This window comes from Chenopodium album, chromosome 14, assembly GCF_948465745.1.
Source record: "Chenopodium album chromosome 14, dcCheAlbu1.1, whole genome shotgun sequence".
In the NCBI taxonomy this organism is placed as follows: Eukaryota; Viridiplantae; Streptophyta; class Magnoliopsida; order Caryophyllales; family Amaranthaceae; genus Chenopodium; species Chenopodium album.
The window spans coordinates 48,964,110-48,975,572 of NC_137847.1; the positions used below are offsets into that span (position 1 = coordinate 48,964,110).

Consider the following 11,463-nt stretch of genomic DNA (forward strand, 5'->3'; position numbering starts at 1 on the left):
ACGGATTTTACGACTTGATTTTATCGAAAAATAGATTCCGCGTTGAAAAAGTGTGGAAAACCTTCTACATCGCCAAACGAAAATTTCGTCGCCTGGCGACGATTCCTATCGCTGGCGACAGGGAGGTGTTTTATTCCTTTTCGAACTCTGATTCTTTTCTATCGATTCCGGACTATTTTCTTATAAATAGGGTCCCTGGACCTCCGTTTTTTCAATAACCAGATTTCTCTAATTCCTCTCTCTCTCTCTCTAAGCTAAAGCTTGATTTTCTCTCTCTCTCTCTTTCTAGCCTAGCCTTTTACAAACACAATTCCTCATACATTAGTTCTAGACACACCTAGCCAAGTTCGAAGCTGCCTTCTCCCTAGACGTGAAAGGTTTGATATTTCTGAGGGTTTGGTCCCAAATCACTATTTCAATTATTTAATTTGATTGTTTGTTTTAATACTTTTCCTTCAAGTTACTAACGTGTGTATTTTGTTATTAGAAAGAGATGTGAGGCGTCCAAGTAAGTACTTTAATTGTTTCATTGATATTATGATATAGAAATCATGTTTAGATTGTTATTTTGATTCCTAGTATCATGTTAAGATGTTTTATTGCTCCCTAGTATCATGTTTAGGGTAATGAATAAGTTTCTTATATCAATTATGATTTCTATGATGCTTCCTATTTTCTTTCCTAATATCATGTTAGTATCATGTTAGGGCTAAAGCTTTGATTTTTGATGTTTAGTAACATGCTAGGATTTGTTATTAATCTTGTTAGTATCATGCCTAGGATCTTGCTAATAATAATATGCTTTAACATGATTATTTTTAATTACGATTATGATTATAATGATTGTTATTATGTTGCTTGATATTATATTTATTTATTGTTATTGCTTGATCATGCCCTCTCTTGCAGGTTTAAAGGGAATTTGTACTTGTAATCACGCTTAATAAGATAATTAATAATCTTGTTTAGGTTAATATGATTATAATTCAAGTGATCGCCAATAATAGTTTTGTTTGTGCATTAATATTCAACCAACATAGATAAACAGGTTTAGGGTTAACCTAATGATTGTATGTTAGTCAGAAAGCGCACATGAATACGAGTAGAATAAAGTAGAGGCCTATTTTATAGGGCGAGTTCTTTCTCTTTTAGATTGGATTCGTACCCTCATCCCCGAACACCGGTCATGGTTCCAGACCTATTGGAGTTGACGATCTCATGGATCGTTAAGGGGTGTAACCTTCACCCTCTGAACGGTTTACGAGTTCCTAAAACTTGTTGGCGACTCTTTTGCTCTAGCTTCCTTCCCTTTGGACGCCACCATGCTTAAGTGTATGATCACAGTGGGGCTCAAGTGTAGGACGGCTTGAAATATTCCCTACAACCTGCAAAACAAACGGAGCTCCGAATGGTCGAAGGTCCGCCTCCGAAGATTAAGTTAGTACGGAATCGAAGTAAAACGTGCGAAAAGTAAGTTATCTGCTCAGATTCCTAGCTCAGGTGTTCTCTGTTTTAAAGAGCAATAAATGTCTTAATGATTGAGACATGAAGTTTGAGGTGTCAAAGTTGTTCCAATTATTGAGGGAATCTCCCCATTTATAGGGTCCTAGAAAAACGTGCCCTACCCTAGGGTTTGATGACCTAGGGATTAGGGCAGCGCCGTTTTGCGGCGCCCCTTGGGGTTTGGGCCTTGAAGGCCGCCATTCCCAGGGGGCATATTTGAGTGACACGTGTCGCCCATTTGGGAAGTCCATTTGGACACCTCCCAGAATGACACGTGTCATTCTCTCATTGGTCCAGTTGGGGGTATTAAATACCCCAAATCAAAATGCTTTAGCATTATACTAGCGTTACAGTGTAACAATTTAATATAATTTGATGCTTATAGCCTATATGGGGTTTCAATTTAACAAAATTATCATTTGTTATATGAGTCTAGGGGTATATGGTGCAAGTTCTTACTAACCTCAGGGGCACACAGTGCATTTGAAAGTTTTTATGGGTACACGGTGCATTTTTTAAAACCTTAAAGGTACACGGAACAATTTTCCTATAAGAATTCTTGATGATGTGGAATAAGAGAGAGAATAAGAACTACATTTTAAGAACTAGTGCATTATTGATGCTCTAAGAAACCAAGAGTTGAGTGAAGGGGTCGGTTGTGTCATATTGACCTACTATGTACTCCCTATTTAATTAAAAAGGATGTAAACCATCAAACCACTATTTCGTGTCTAGTTCTTATCGTGTTGTCGTGTCATATTAGAGACTATAATAAGTAGGGGTGTTCATAAATCGATCCGGACCGAAAAAATAGACTGGACCACCCCGGACCAGACCGAATTATTCGGTCCGATCTTCGGGTCTTGAAATTCATTTTTTCGGTCTTCGGTCCGCTCCGGTCCAAAACCCTATAAAAAACGGTCTTGGACCGGACCGAATTTTTTATTAAAAATATGCATGAAACCTTAAATAATGGTTAAAATTATCCTTAATAAGCTTAGAAAACTATAACATTATAAGTTTTTTTTGTATAAAACATACAAAAAAAACGTAAAAATGACGTTAACATATAGTTTTTCCTTTACTTTTTTTTTTGTGTTTTCCATAACTTTATTAAAATTTAGTATTCTTTTTAAAAAAAAATCTTAAATCGGTCCAAAGCGGTCCGGTCCGGATTTTGGACCAATTCTTTCCGTCCGATCCGGATTCAATCCTAACTTAATAGGTCCGGTCTTCGGTCCAATCCGGGTCGATCCGGTCTTGGACCGATGAAGCAGCCCTAATGATAAGTGATATCATGATATGTTGTCCTAGGACTAGGACTGTTGCTCTTAAAAATGAATAATACCATCCTACATTCCTACGCAATGTAATGTAATACAGGAACTCTACCACCGGTCCACCACCACCAATGAGGACTCTAATTTCCCACCACCCAGAACCTCAACTCTTCACCAAATTTCCTTCATTTTCCCTGAAATACAGAAAACCCATCTTCATTCTACATTATAGATGCCTCTCGAATCCTCAAAATACCATCTTTAGCTCAATCAGAACCTCTTGTACTACAAATTCAGCTGCCTCTTACAATGGGTGGGACGATTACAGGATCTGGGTTGATTCAGACGAGTTGGGTGAGTCCAATTACTTCAAAAAATTTCTGATTTCATCTGGTATTAATGATAAAAAGTATGTGTTTACGTGTATACTGGGTTTTGTATGTGCATTAGCCATTTCTAGGGTCAGACTTTCATCGATCATTGTTTTTCCTGCTGCTGCGATTGTTTTTGCAATTGGGTTTTCTTTTGGATTTTCTAATGGAAAACCCCACAAAAATTTGAGTTTAAATGGGTCTAAAATAAGGGTCTATGCTGAAAAATTGAAAAGTTTAGTGGAGATTTTTGATGGTTTTGATGTTAAAATTAGTGATTTAAAGAATGAGATGAAGGATGCAATTGAGTATGAGAGGATTGATTTTGGTGATTTGGAGAGTTATGTGGATGCAGTTGAGACAATGGATGGTTTGATTGCAAATGCCAGAAATTTAGTTGAAGATTGTGTTGGTGGTATATTGATGGAAGGACAAGAGAAGGGAAAGTATCCGAATCATAAGAACGGAAGGAGGAAGAAAGAAAATGGTGGTATAGGGTTTGATTTGTTTGGATTTATGGGGAACTTTTTTAGAGATAATGCTGGTGAATTGAAATCTAACAGAACTAATTTTGTCAAGAGGGAAAATTTGGCCAAGGATGTGGCTGACCGAGGCAAAGAGGACTCGCGAGCTGCTGAGGGAGCACCGGACACGGTGGTGCCTACTGTGGATGGTAGTATTCCATATAGGGCAACTGTAATTAGTAATAGTAGAAAGAATAGGTTAGATGGTAAAGACCAAGAAACAAAGAGAAATTTGCGAAGAGGGAAAACAAATACAATGGATGCATATATGGATACTAAAGATCTTCTCAATTCTAATGAGTATAATTACCAAAATGTAAGGTTCACTAGTGATCAGCGGTTCAGTTTTAATATGTCAGAATTTCAAAATTGGGTGTCAGAGGATAGTATGAGTAGAAATACAGAATTTGACTTCACAAAAGAACATCTGGAAAATGAGGGTTCCTTGAAGAATCAACAGATTTTCGAAAATCAAAATGGAGCTTATAAATCTTATGAAGGAAGGGAAGATATTAACTTTGGCCGTTTCAGAGAAAGGTTGCATGAAGAAAGGATGAACATAGATGATGAACTTTATTCGAGAAAGTATCGTTCTCAATCAAGGAATGACACAAGTTCCTTTTCTTCATCAGCAGTTTCAGACGATATGTTGTTTGATAAATGCCTCAGAAAAGCTACAGATCTTTGGAAACAAGCCAAGGAGTGTTTGAGGGCTAGAGATGATGAAATCCTCGCAGAGGAAATGCTTCAAGAGTCTGCCAAGTTGCTCGGTCAAGCTATTGCATTGAAACCTATGAGTTTACTGGCTATAGGTCAGTTGGGAAATACTTACCTTCTTCATGGAGAGCTGAAATTGAAGATTAGCAGAAAATTGAGAGCTCATCTGTCTAGTAGCAATGATTTTGATGTACAAAGGAGTAATTTATTCATTTTAGAGGAGAACAAAGATCGTATTGAAGATAGTCTCATTAGTGCATGTGAAGAGTGTGAATCACTTCTTGTTGAAGCAGGAAGGAAATATAGGATGGCTCTGTCAATTGATGGAAATGATGTGAGAGCCTTGTATAATTGGGGGCTTGCTCTTTCCTTCCGCGCACAACTGATTGCTGACGTTGGTCCAGTAAGAACTCTCTCATAAGTCACCCATTTTTGTGCATTTATCTCACTCCTATATCTATTTCTACAAGTTTGTTGTTCTATGATACACGGTTTTTTTTTTTTCTCCTTAAGATACTTATCTAGACACTTTACTCTGTATTCTGACAAGAGTATGACACTTGGGCTCCATGATTTTCACCTAAAATTACATATGTGGACTTATGTTAGCTATTGAATGAACTTGGAAATCCTGATTTGAACAAATGCAAACTAAAACCTTTCTTATTTGCTGAGGTGTGAATTACAACTTCTTGACACTTGGGCAATAGGTCCCAAAAATGGGATGATCAACTGATTCTAAGCTTCATATGTGTCACTTGCATGTCGGAAAGTCCATTGAACATGCATTTTGCTATTAGGTAGATCATTGATTATAGATTTTTGTATTCTATTAAGATTTTAAAATGGGTTTGTCTTTTCTGCCCCAAATTCAGGAAGCAGCTCTTGATGCTGACAAGTTGTTCTTGGCTGCTATTGACAAATTTAATGCCATGATGTCAAGAAGCAATGACTATGCTCCAGAAGGTAAGCAAAGGTTCTGCTTCCTTTATGTAGATCTTGGAGCCTCTCAAGTGTGAGTCTCTGCATGTCTGTGTGATTTATATATGTTTACACGCCATATGCATGTATATATTAGTTTTCATCTTCTTTGTTATTGTTATTGTTCAGTCACAATGTTATTATTATGTTTTTTGAGTTCTATATGTTATTAGTCACAATGTGCATGGATTATGCAGGTGAGATATCTAGATGGGCTCCTAATTACCACCTCTTAATATATTTAATTATTATTTCTGTGACGTGTGCTATGTTTGTGTTTGTAAGTTAAACTTGAAGATCATAATAGTGTCTATGATTGTCATAACTTATAATTTAGAGCGTTTCTTACTTATTGAATAATTAGATCATGATTGACTTAAACATGTTCTCTTTCGTGCATCTCTGTGAGTCTTTGGTAGTGTTGGCATTCTGCATATTCATGCTGCTGCGATTGCTCTTAGGCGATTGATGCTCAAGAAGTGAGAATCAACCAGTCAAAAAACTAGATGACCTCTTTAGTGTGATGGGTACTTCTGTTGCTGGGGTATTTGAATTCTTTAGTCTCGTTTCAAGATTGCTTTTGAAGATAATTTTGAAAACTTTCATGACAATGTTTCCTGCGGGGCTTTCACACTAATTAGGCAACCTCTGTAAACAAGCTTATAATGTTACGTTTAAATTCTGTGAGGTTTGGGTGAATGTTCATCTCAAATTACCAAGAACTTTTATTTACATAATAATTCAAAGTTTCTATTTATTTTACAAAAACGCTGCAGCTCTGTTCAGATGGGGTATGGCCTTGCAGCAAAGGTCTCGCTTGCGATCAGACAACATTAGGGACAAGGTGAAGCTATTACAGCAAGCTAAGAGGCTTTATGAGGATGCTGTCAATATGGGGTCCAATAATCTCCAAGTAAGAAAAGCCTTATCTTCATGCATATCTGAGATCAATTTTACTGACAAGTGATCTTCGTTCAGATCACAAGCCAGTAGTTAGTGTTGAGCTATAGCATCTTTTACCACACTCCCATGAGTCTCGTCTGGCAAGACCTCCATACTTCTTTCCCATTCTTCAATTCCAGTCATTATTTGTCAATATCTCCATGCTAGCATGGTATGAAGCTAGAGATATACATCATATACACATAAACATAGGTAACAAGTATACTGTAGAATAAGATGGACATATCTTGAGCACTACTACTGCTGGACAAATCAAGTTCTGGCTGCTGCTCGAGCCTCTAGATAATTTAATTACTCCATAACAGGATTTCTTTTGTGCAGAAATAATTTTTTGGTTAAATATTGTTATAGCAAACTGTATTTATGATGGAGAACAGTGAGTAAACATTTTGCCAGATCTTGCAAGTAAACATTGCACTGGTTTGTTATAAGATGCTCGTGACTTTAAAACTATACATAGATCTTTAGTTTGTTACATTATAGATTATCCAAATTAAATCACTCTTCTTTTTCCGATGAACTGTTTAGTAGCTGAGTAGCTCTATCAAATGTCAACTACACCATTTTCTTTTATCTTAAGCTCCAAGGGTCTTGATGCAGACGGTATCTATCTGATATCTGAATGTAAGCCTCGGTATACACTATTGTCTGTTTTTAAGTGCATCTAATTACTATTTTACTAGAGAGAAATTTTGGCACTCCATTTGTTCCTCAATATTTGCCTCATAAGCCGCCTCAACTTTCAATCTTTAACTTGTGAAGCTAGATGTAAAACTCCAAAGTATAAACTAACAAGGAACCAATCAACCAAGACAATTTTCAAGGGACGGATGGGTGTGTATTACTACTCATGAAAATATCTATAAATTGTATGAATCATGAATGTATGATTAAAACACTGCTTCTGGTGAATCTGATAAATGAAAGAAAAAGACTGAGATGTACTTAGGAATAGTCTCGTAAAATGCTCTAGGAAGATCTCGAATTTTCTAGGATAAATGTTTAGCCGTAAATGGGTTTTTTTGTTGAAGATGACAATTCAGTTTTGTACTATTGTCAATCAGTTACGAGTATGACAGAAACCTAACAAAGAAAACGAGAGTTCAATATTAACTCAAATATTGAAGATGAAGTTAGAAAGAAGAATGACAACTTGAGTTACTTCTACAATGTTAGAAAGGAGGATGACATTTGGAGTTACTTCTAAAATGACGACAAAAGCTTTTACGGATGAACTCCTCAACAGCAACAGCACAATATCATAATCATATCGTACTTAATTCGAACAAATAATAATCAAACAATATTAATAATACAATAAATCTCGTTGTCATAATATGACAGGATTAACGGTTGATAAGTCGTAATGTAAATCAGGAAAAGGAATTAACACGATCCCGGAAAACTTTTAACATACTAGTAAAAGTGACAATGCCGACCAAGCTATAATCTTCTTCGACAACCCATACGTGATTCAAACGATGTGACAATGCCTGTATCATCACCGCAATCAAAGAGCTCCCTGGATGGCAAACAATGGGCTCAGTTCCCCTAGCAAATCGTGCTGAATTTGATCTGGAGCGCATGCTTTTTACAACAGCTTCATCATCAGATGAGGAAGAAGACATTGAACTTAAACAGGAAGAAACTGACAATGTCGAATGATCATCTTCTAAGAGCTCCAAGAATCCATCTAATTTCTTCTCTTCCAACCTCGCCTTCACCAACTGAATCAGATCTTCTGGCGCCCCACCATAGTCAATGTAAGCCATCAGATCGCCAGCAGAAAGGGTCGCAACTGCAGGAGCAACAGTCTCGTCACAGCAAGCGAGTGTATAAAGTGAAATCTCACCAACCAATCTACCCTCGTCGTCTACCACTGCCACAGCAGTTTGACCAAAGAGTGAGTTGTTGATTGCTCTGAGGGCAGACAAGGCTGGATCGTCGTAATGTACAGATGGGATTTTCTCCTCAATTATGTTGACAGATTGGATTGAGTTAAATGGGATGGGAGAGAAGTGGTTGATGGAATTGAAGATGAAGCGAATTATATCTTCTTGGCTAATCCAACAGTATGTGCGGCCCACAGAAGGTTTCTGAGAAAGCTTCTGCCTCGGGCTGCCGGAGTTGCGGTTCTTCCTTGGTACTATGAGACTCTGAGCTCCTTCGAGGATGCAATCTACAGCATCGAGAATACTGCAAGTTCAAAGGATAAACAAGAGCAATGTCAGGATAAAAATTCTGTGCATACAGGTATAAACATGGTGATCCAGGAAAAATTTGCTGAATGTCATCTTCACAATTAGAGGCTTGGAATAATTTAGCACAATATTTCATAGGATGATAACTGGTCCCTCCATCCGAAATAATTGTCACATTGTCCCAATTGATCATAATTTTATAAGTTTACCAACAAAGGTTCAATATACAATTTGTAATAGTTGTGTAGGCGTGTCCCTTCCCACTGTATACTCCTCACTTATTCCAACTTCGGGTGTCATGGGAATCCAAGATCCGACAAGTGATATAAATCTATGAAATATCGCCTTAATTTTCAAGAAATTGGAAAATTGTACAAGTGACAATTACTTCAGGACAGATGGAGCAATTGAAATTCAAGTACTACGAGAAGTATGCAAGAAGACGTACTTGAACCAATGTAGGATGCACCACCAGACTTTCATAAACTAGCCTGATGGCTTCTCTCATATTTGGTTACTATCTGATGGAAATGAAGAGGAAAACTCCCATTAAAGCTAGCATAAATCTTCCATATAAAAAGATGAAATGAAATTTTGTTTTTCACAGCCACAAATGTTGCAAAATTTCAAATCAAACATCAAAGAATTGTCATCTTCTGGTATGATACACAGCTGTCATTATGGACTTTTTATGAAACTTGGGAGACAGTTGACAGGGAACATGATGCATTCATGTTCATAAGACAAGGTCACTGATTTTTTTGAGAATGCATGTCCTTTTTTCTTTTCTGTTCCATCATGTGAACTTTATTTTATGTGGTACGACATCCAAATTACAATATTTATCACTAATTTGACCCAAAAGTCACGAAAAAGCGATCCACAACAACAATAATTCAAATTGTGATAATTTTGACCCAAAAAAGCCTTGAAAAGCCAATTAAAAGATGTACAAGTATAAAAGGTTGAACTTGATCCCCCATCACTTATAATAAGGTTACAATAAGTGGGTGTACCTAGAGCGTAGGTACATCCTATCGTAAATCTAAATAAGTGTCCTAATATTTTTGAGTCAAATAAGTGTCATAATAACTTTGAATCTAAATAGCTCTTTAAAAAAAGTATAGAATCGTTAAAATTAATACGAGAACATTGTAATTAAAAAGTACTTTAAATATGAATCAAACTTGCACTAAAGCTAAAAATGACATTTATTTAGAACAACTAATCTTCTATGTGATCCATTGCATGCTTGCACATAAAAGTGATATAACCCATCAAATCACTATCAATTAGGTCTAAAGCTACTTTGATAACCCCATTTTAACCCTACAATCTAATAATGTAACTGTGCCACATATTTTGTAACAGAGGTAGTATAATTACGTCCATAAAAAGCCTAATCAATTATCCCATCTAATAATCGACTCACTATTCCGAATTCACCAATAAATCTCAAAATACCAATCAATCAATTAGCAACAAGATTTGCCTAAACTCATGACTTCTTAAATCTATAATTGTAATCTTCAACATAAAAATATAGGCCTCGACATGTAAAACAACTACGAGTAGTTCACATTTTTCAAATTAGTTAAACGGAGTAGCTAGATCAAATATTAAATCACTAATCGACCATTATGATTTTGTCTTGCTTTCCTAAATCAATACAAGTATTAAATTATATCAAAATCACACAAAATCAAGAATGATCAATGTTATATACAACTATACAAGTACAACGCATTTAATATTGATTCATAATACTTTGAAAAATCAAACGCATCGCATCAAATCCAATTAAATCAAATCTAACATCTTAATCACAAAAATTAAACACCAACAAATTCAACTCTTAACAAATCTCAAAACAAAAATCACAAATCAATTTAAAAAAAAAAAAAAAAAAAAAAAAAAAAAAAAAAAAAAACAATTTAACAAGAGAATTAGAATGCAAATTACCTAGATGTAGGATCCAATTGCCTGACGAGAGGAGGACCGTCAGGAAGAAGAACAGAAACTGGAGAAATCAAAGCAACAAAAGGAGTCGAGATGTTCTCTTCCTTACAAAGAAAGCACAAAACATCAACAATCGAAATCTTGCCAATGCACTTGGAAGCTTCTCCGGCGACCGGAGAAGACCAAACGCTGAGCGAAGGATCGCCGGACGATCTCCGGAAAAGTGAAAGAGCGTCGGCGACGGTGGCGGAGGCAGGGAGAGGCCTCAGCGGCGGCTTCCCGAGACAGAGGTCAGATATTTCATGAGAGAATAGTTGTACTGCCATACACTACAGAAGAGAGAGAAAGTGAGAGGAGAGAGAAAGCTTGAAGGAAGGATTAATGGAGATTAATGACGGAAACAAAGCTTGAAGATGAAGTTTTTTGTTTTTGTTTTTTTTTGAGAGGATTTGAGAATTTAGAGGAGAAATGAAGAAGGATATTTATAAAGGGATGTTTGGGTTTTTTTTTTGTCACAGGGTGGACGACAGGTACGTACTACGGTCATCAAAGGTGTGGGCCCTTCTTCTTGTAAACATCTTTTTTGGCTATTTTTTTAAAATTATTTTTAACTATTGTTTATTTTAATTAATGTACTAATGTGTTGTGTTCATGCTAATCACCTTCGTTTTACTTGTAAGTTTTGGAAATGGTAATAGTGTTATACGGAGTAGACGCGTTTTGGATCCAGGTTTTATTGCTAGGGTTGTTTGTTGATAATTTAATTTAAAAACTGTAATTGAATTGATTAGAATTAAATTATTTATGACTATAAGTTAGATTGATTTGAACAAGTTTGGTTCTCTTTTCTTTATGATCTAGTCTAAAGCTGGGCGTGGGCCGGGTCAGCACGCGGGCGGCCCGGGCACGGCACGAGGATGGCCCGGCACGGCACGGCCCGCCGGCAGGCCCGGCCCGGCACGAT

General features: G+C 36.6%; 2 protein-coding genes across 3 annotated transcripts; one reads left to right on the forward strand and one right to left on the reverse strand.

Annotated features, from left to right (window-relative positions):
- The first annotated feature begins 2,861 nt into the window (after window positions 1-2,861).
- On the forward strand, window positions 2,862-6,769 carry LOC145579424 (uncharacterized). Of its 2 annotated transcripts, none has more exons than XM_081636671.1 (3): window positions 2,862-4,798; window positions 5,271-5,361; window positions 6,153-6,769. In XM_081636671.1, exons 1-3 carry the CDS (start codon window positions 2,915-2,917, stop codon window positions 6,341-6,343), a joined length of 2,166 nt encoding a protein of 721 aa, XP_081492797.1. In that variant the 5' UTR covers window positions 2,862-2,914; the 3' UTR covers window positions 6,344-6,769. The 2 variants fall into 2 exon arrangements, with proteins under 2 accessions (XP_081492797.1, XP_081492798.1); XM_081636672.1 differs by lacking the exon at window positions 6,153-6,769 and adding an exon at window positions 5,786-6,106.
- An 811-nt stretch (window positions 6,770-7,580) lies between these two features.
- LOC145577409 (CBS domain-containing protein CBSX5-like) lies at window positions 7,581-10,935 on the reverse strand. The gene is made up of 2 exons (XM_081634828.1): window positions 10,503-10,935; window positions 7,581-8,535 (listed from the first exon to the last, which is right to left on the reverse strand). The coding sequence occupies exons 1-2, from the start codon at window positions 10,823-10,825 to the stop codon at window positions 7,713-7,715; spliced, it is 1,146 nt and encodes a 381-aa protein (XP_081490954.1). The 5' UTR covers window positions 10,826-10,935; the 3' UTR covers window positions 7,581-7,712.
- Between the last annotated feature and the right edge of the window lie 528 nt (window positions 10,936-11,463).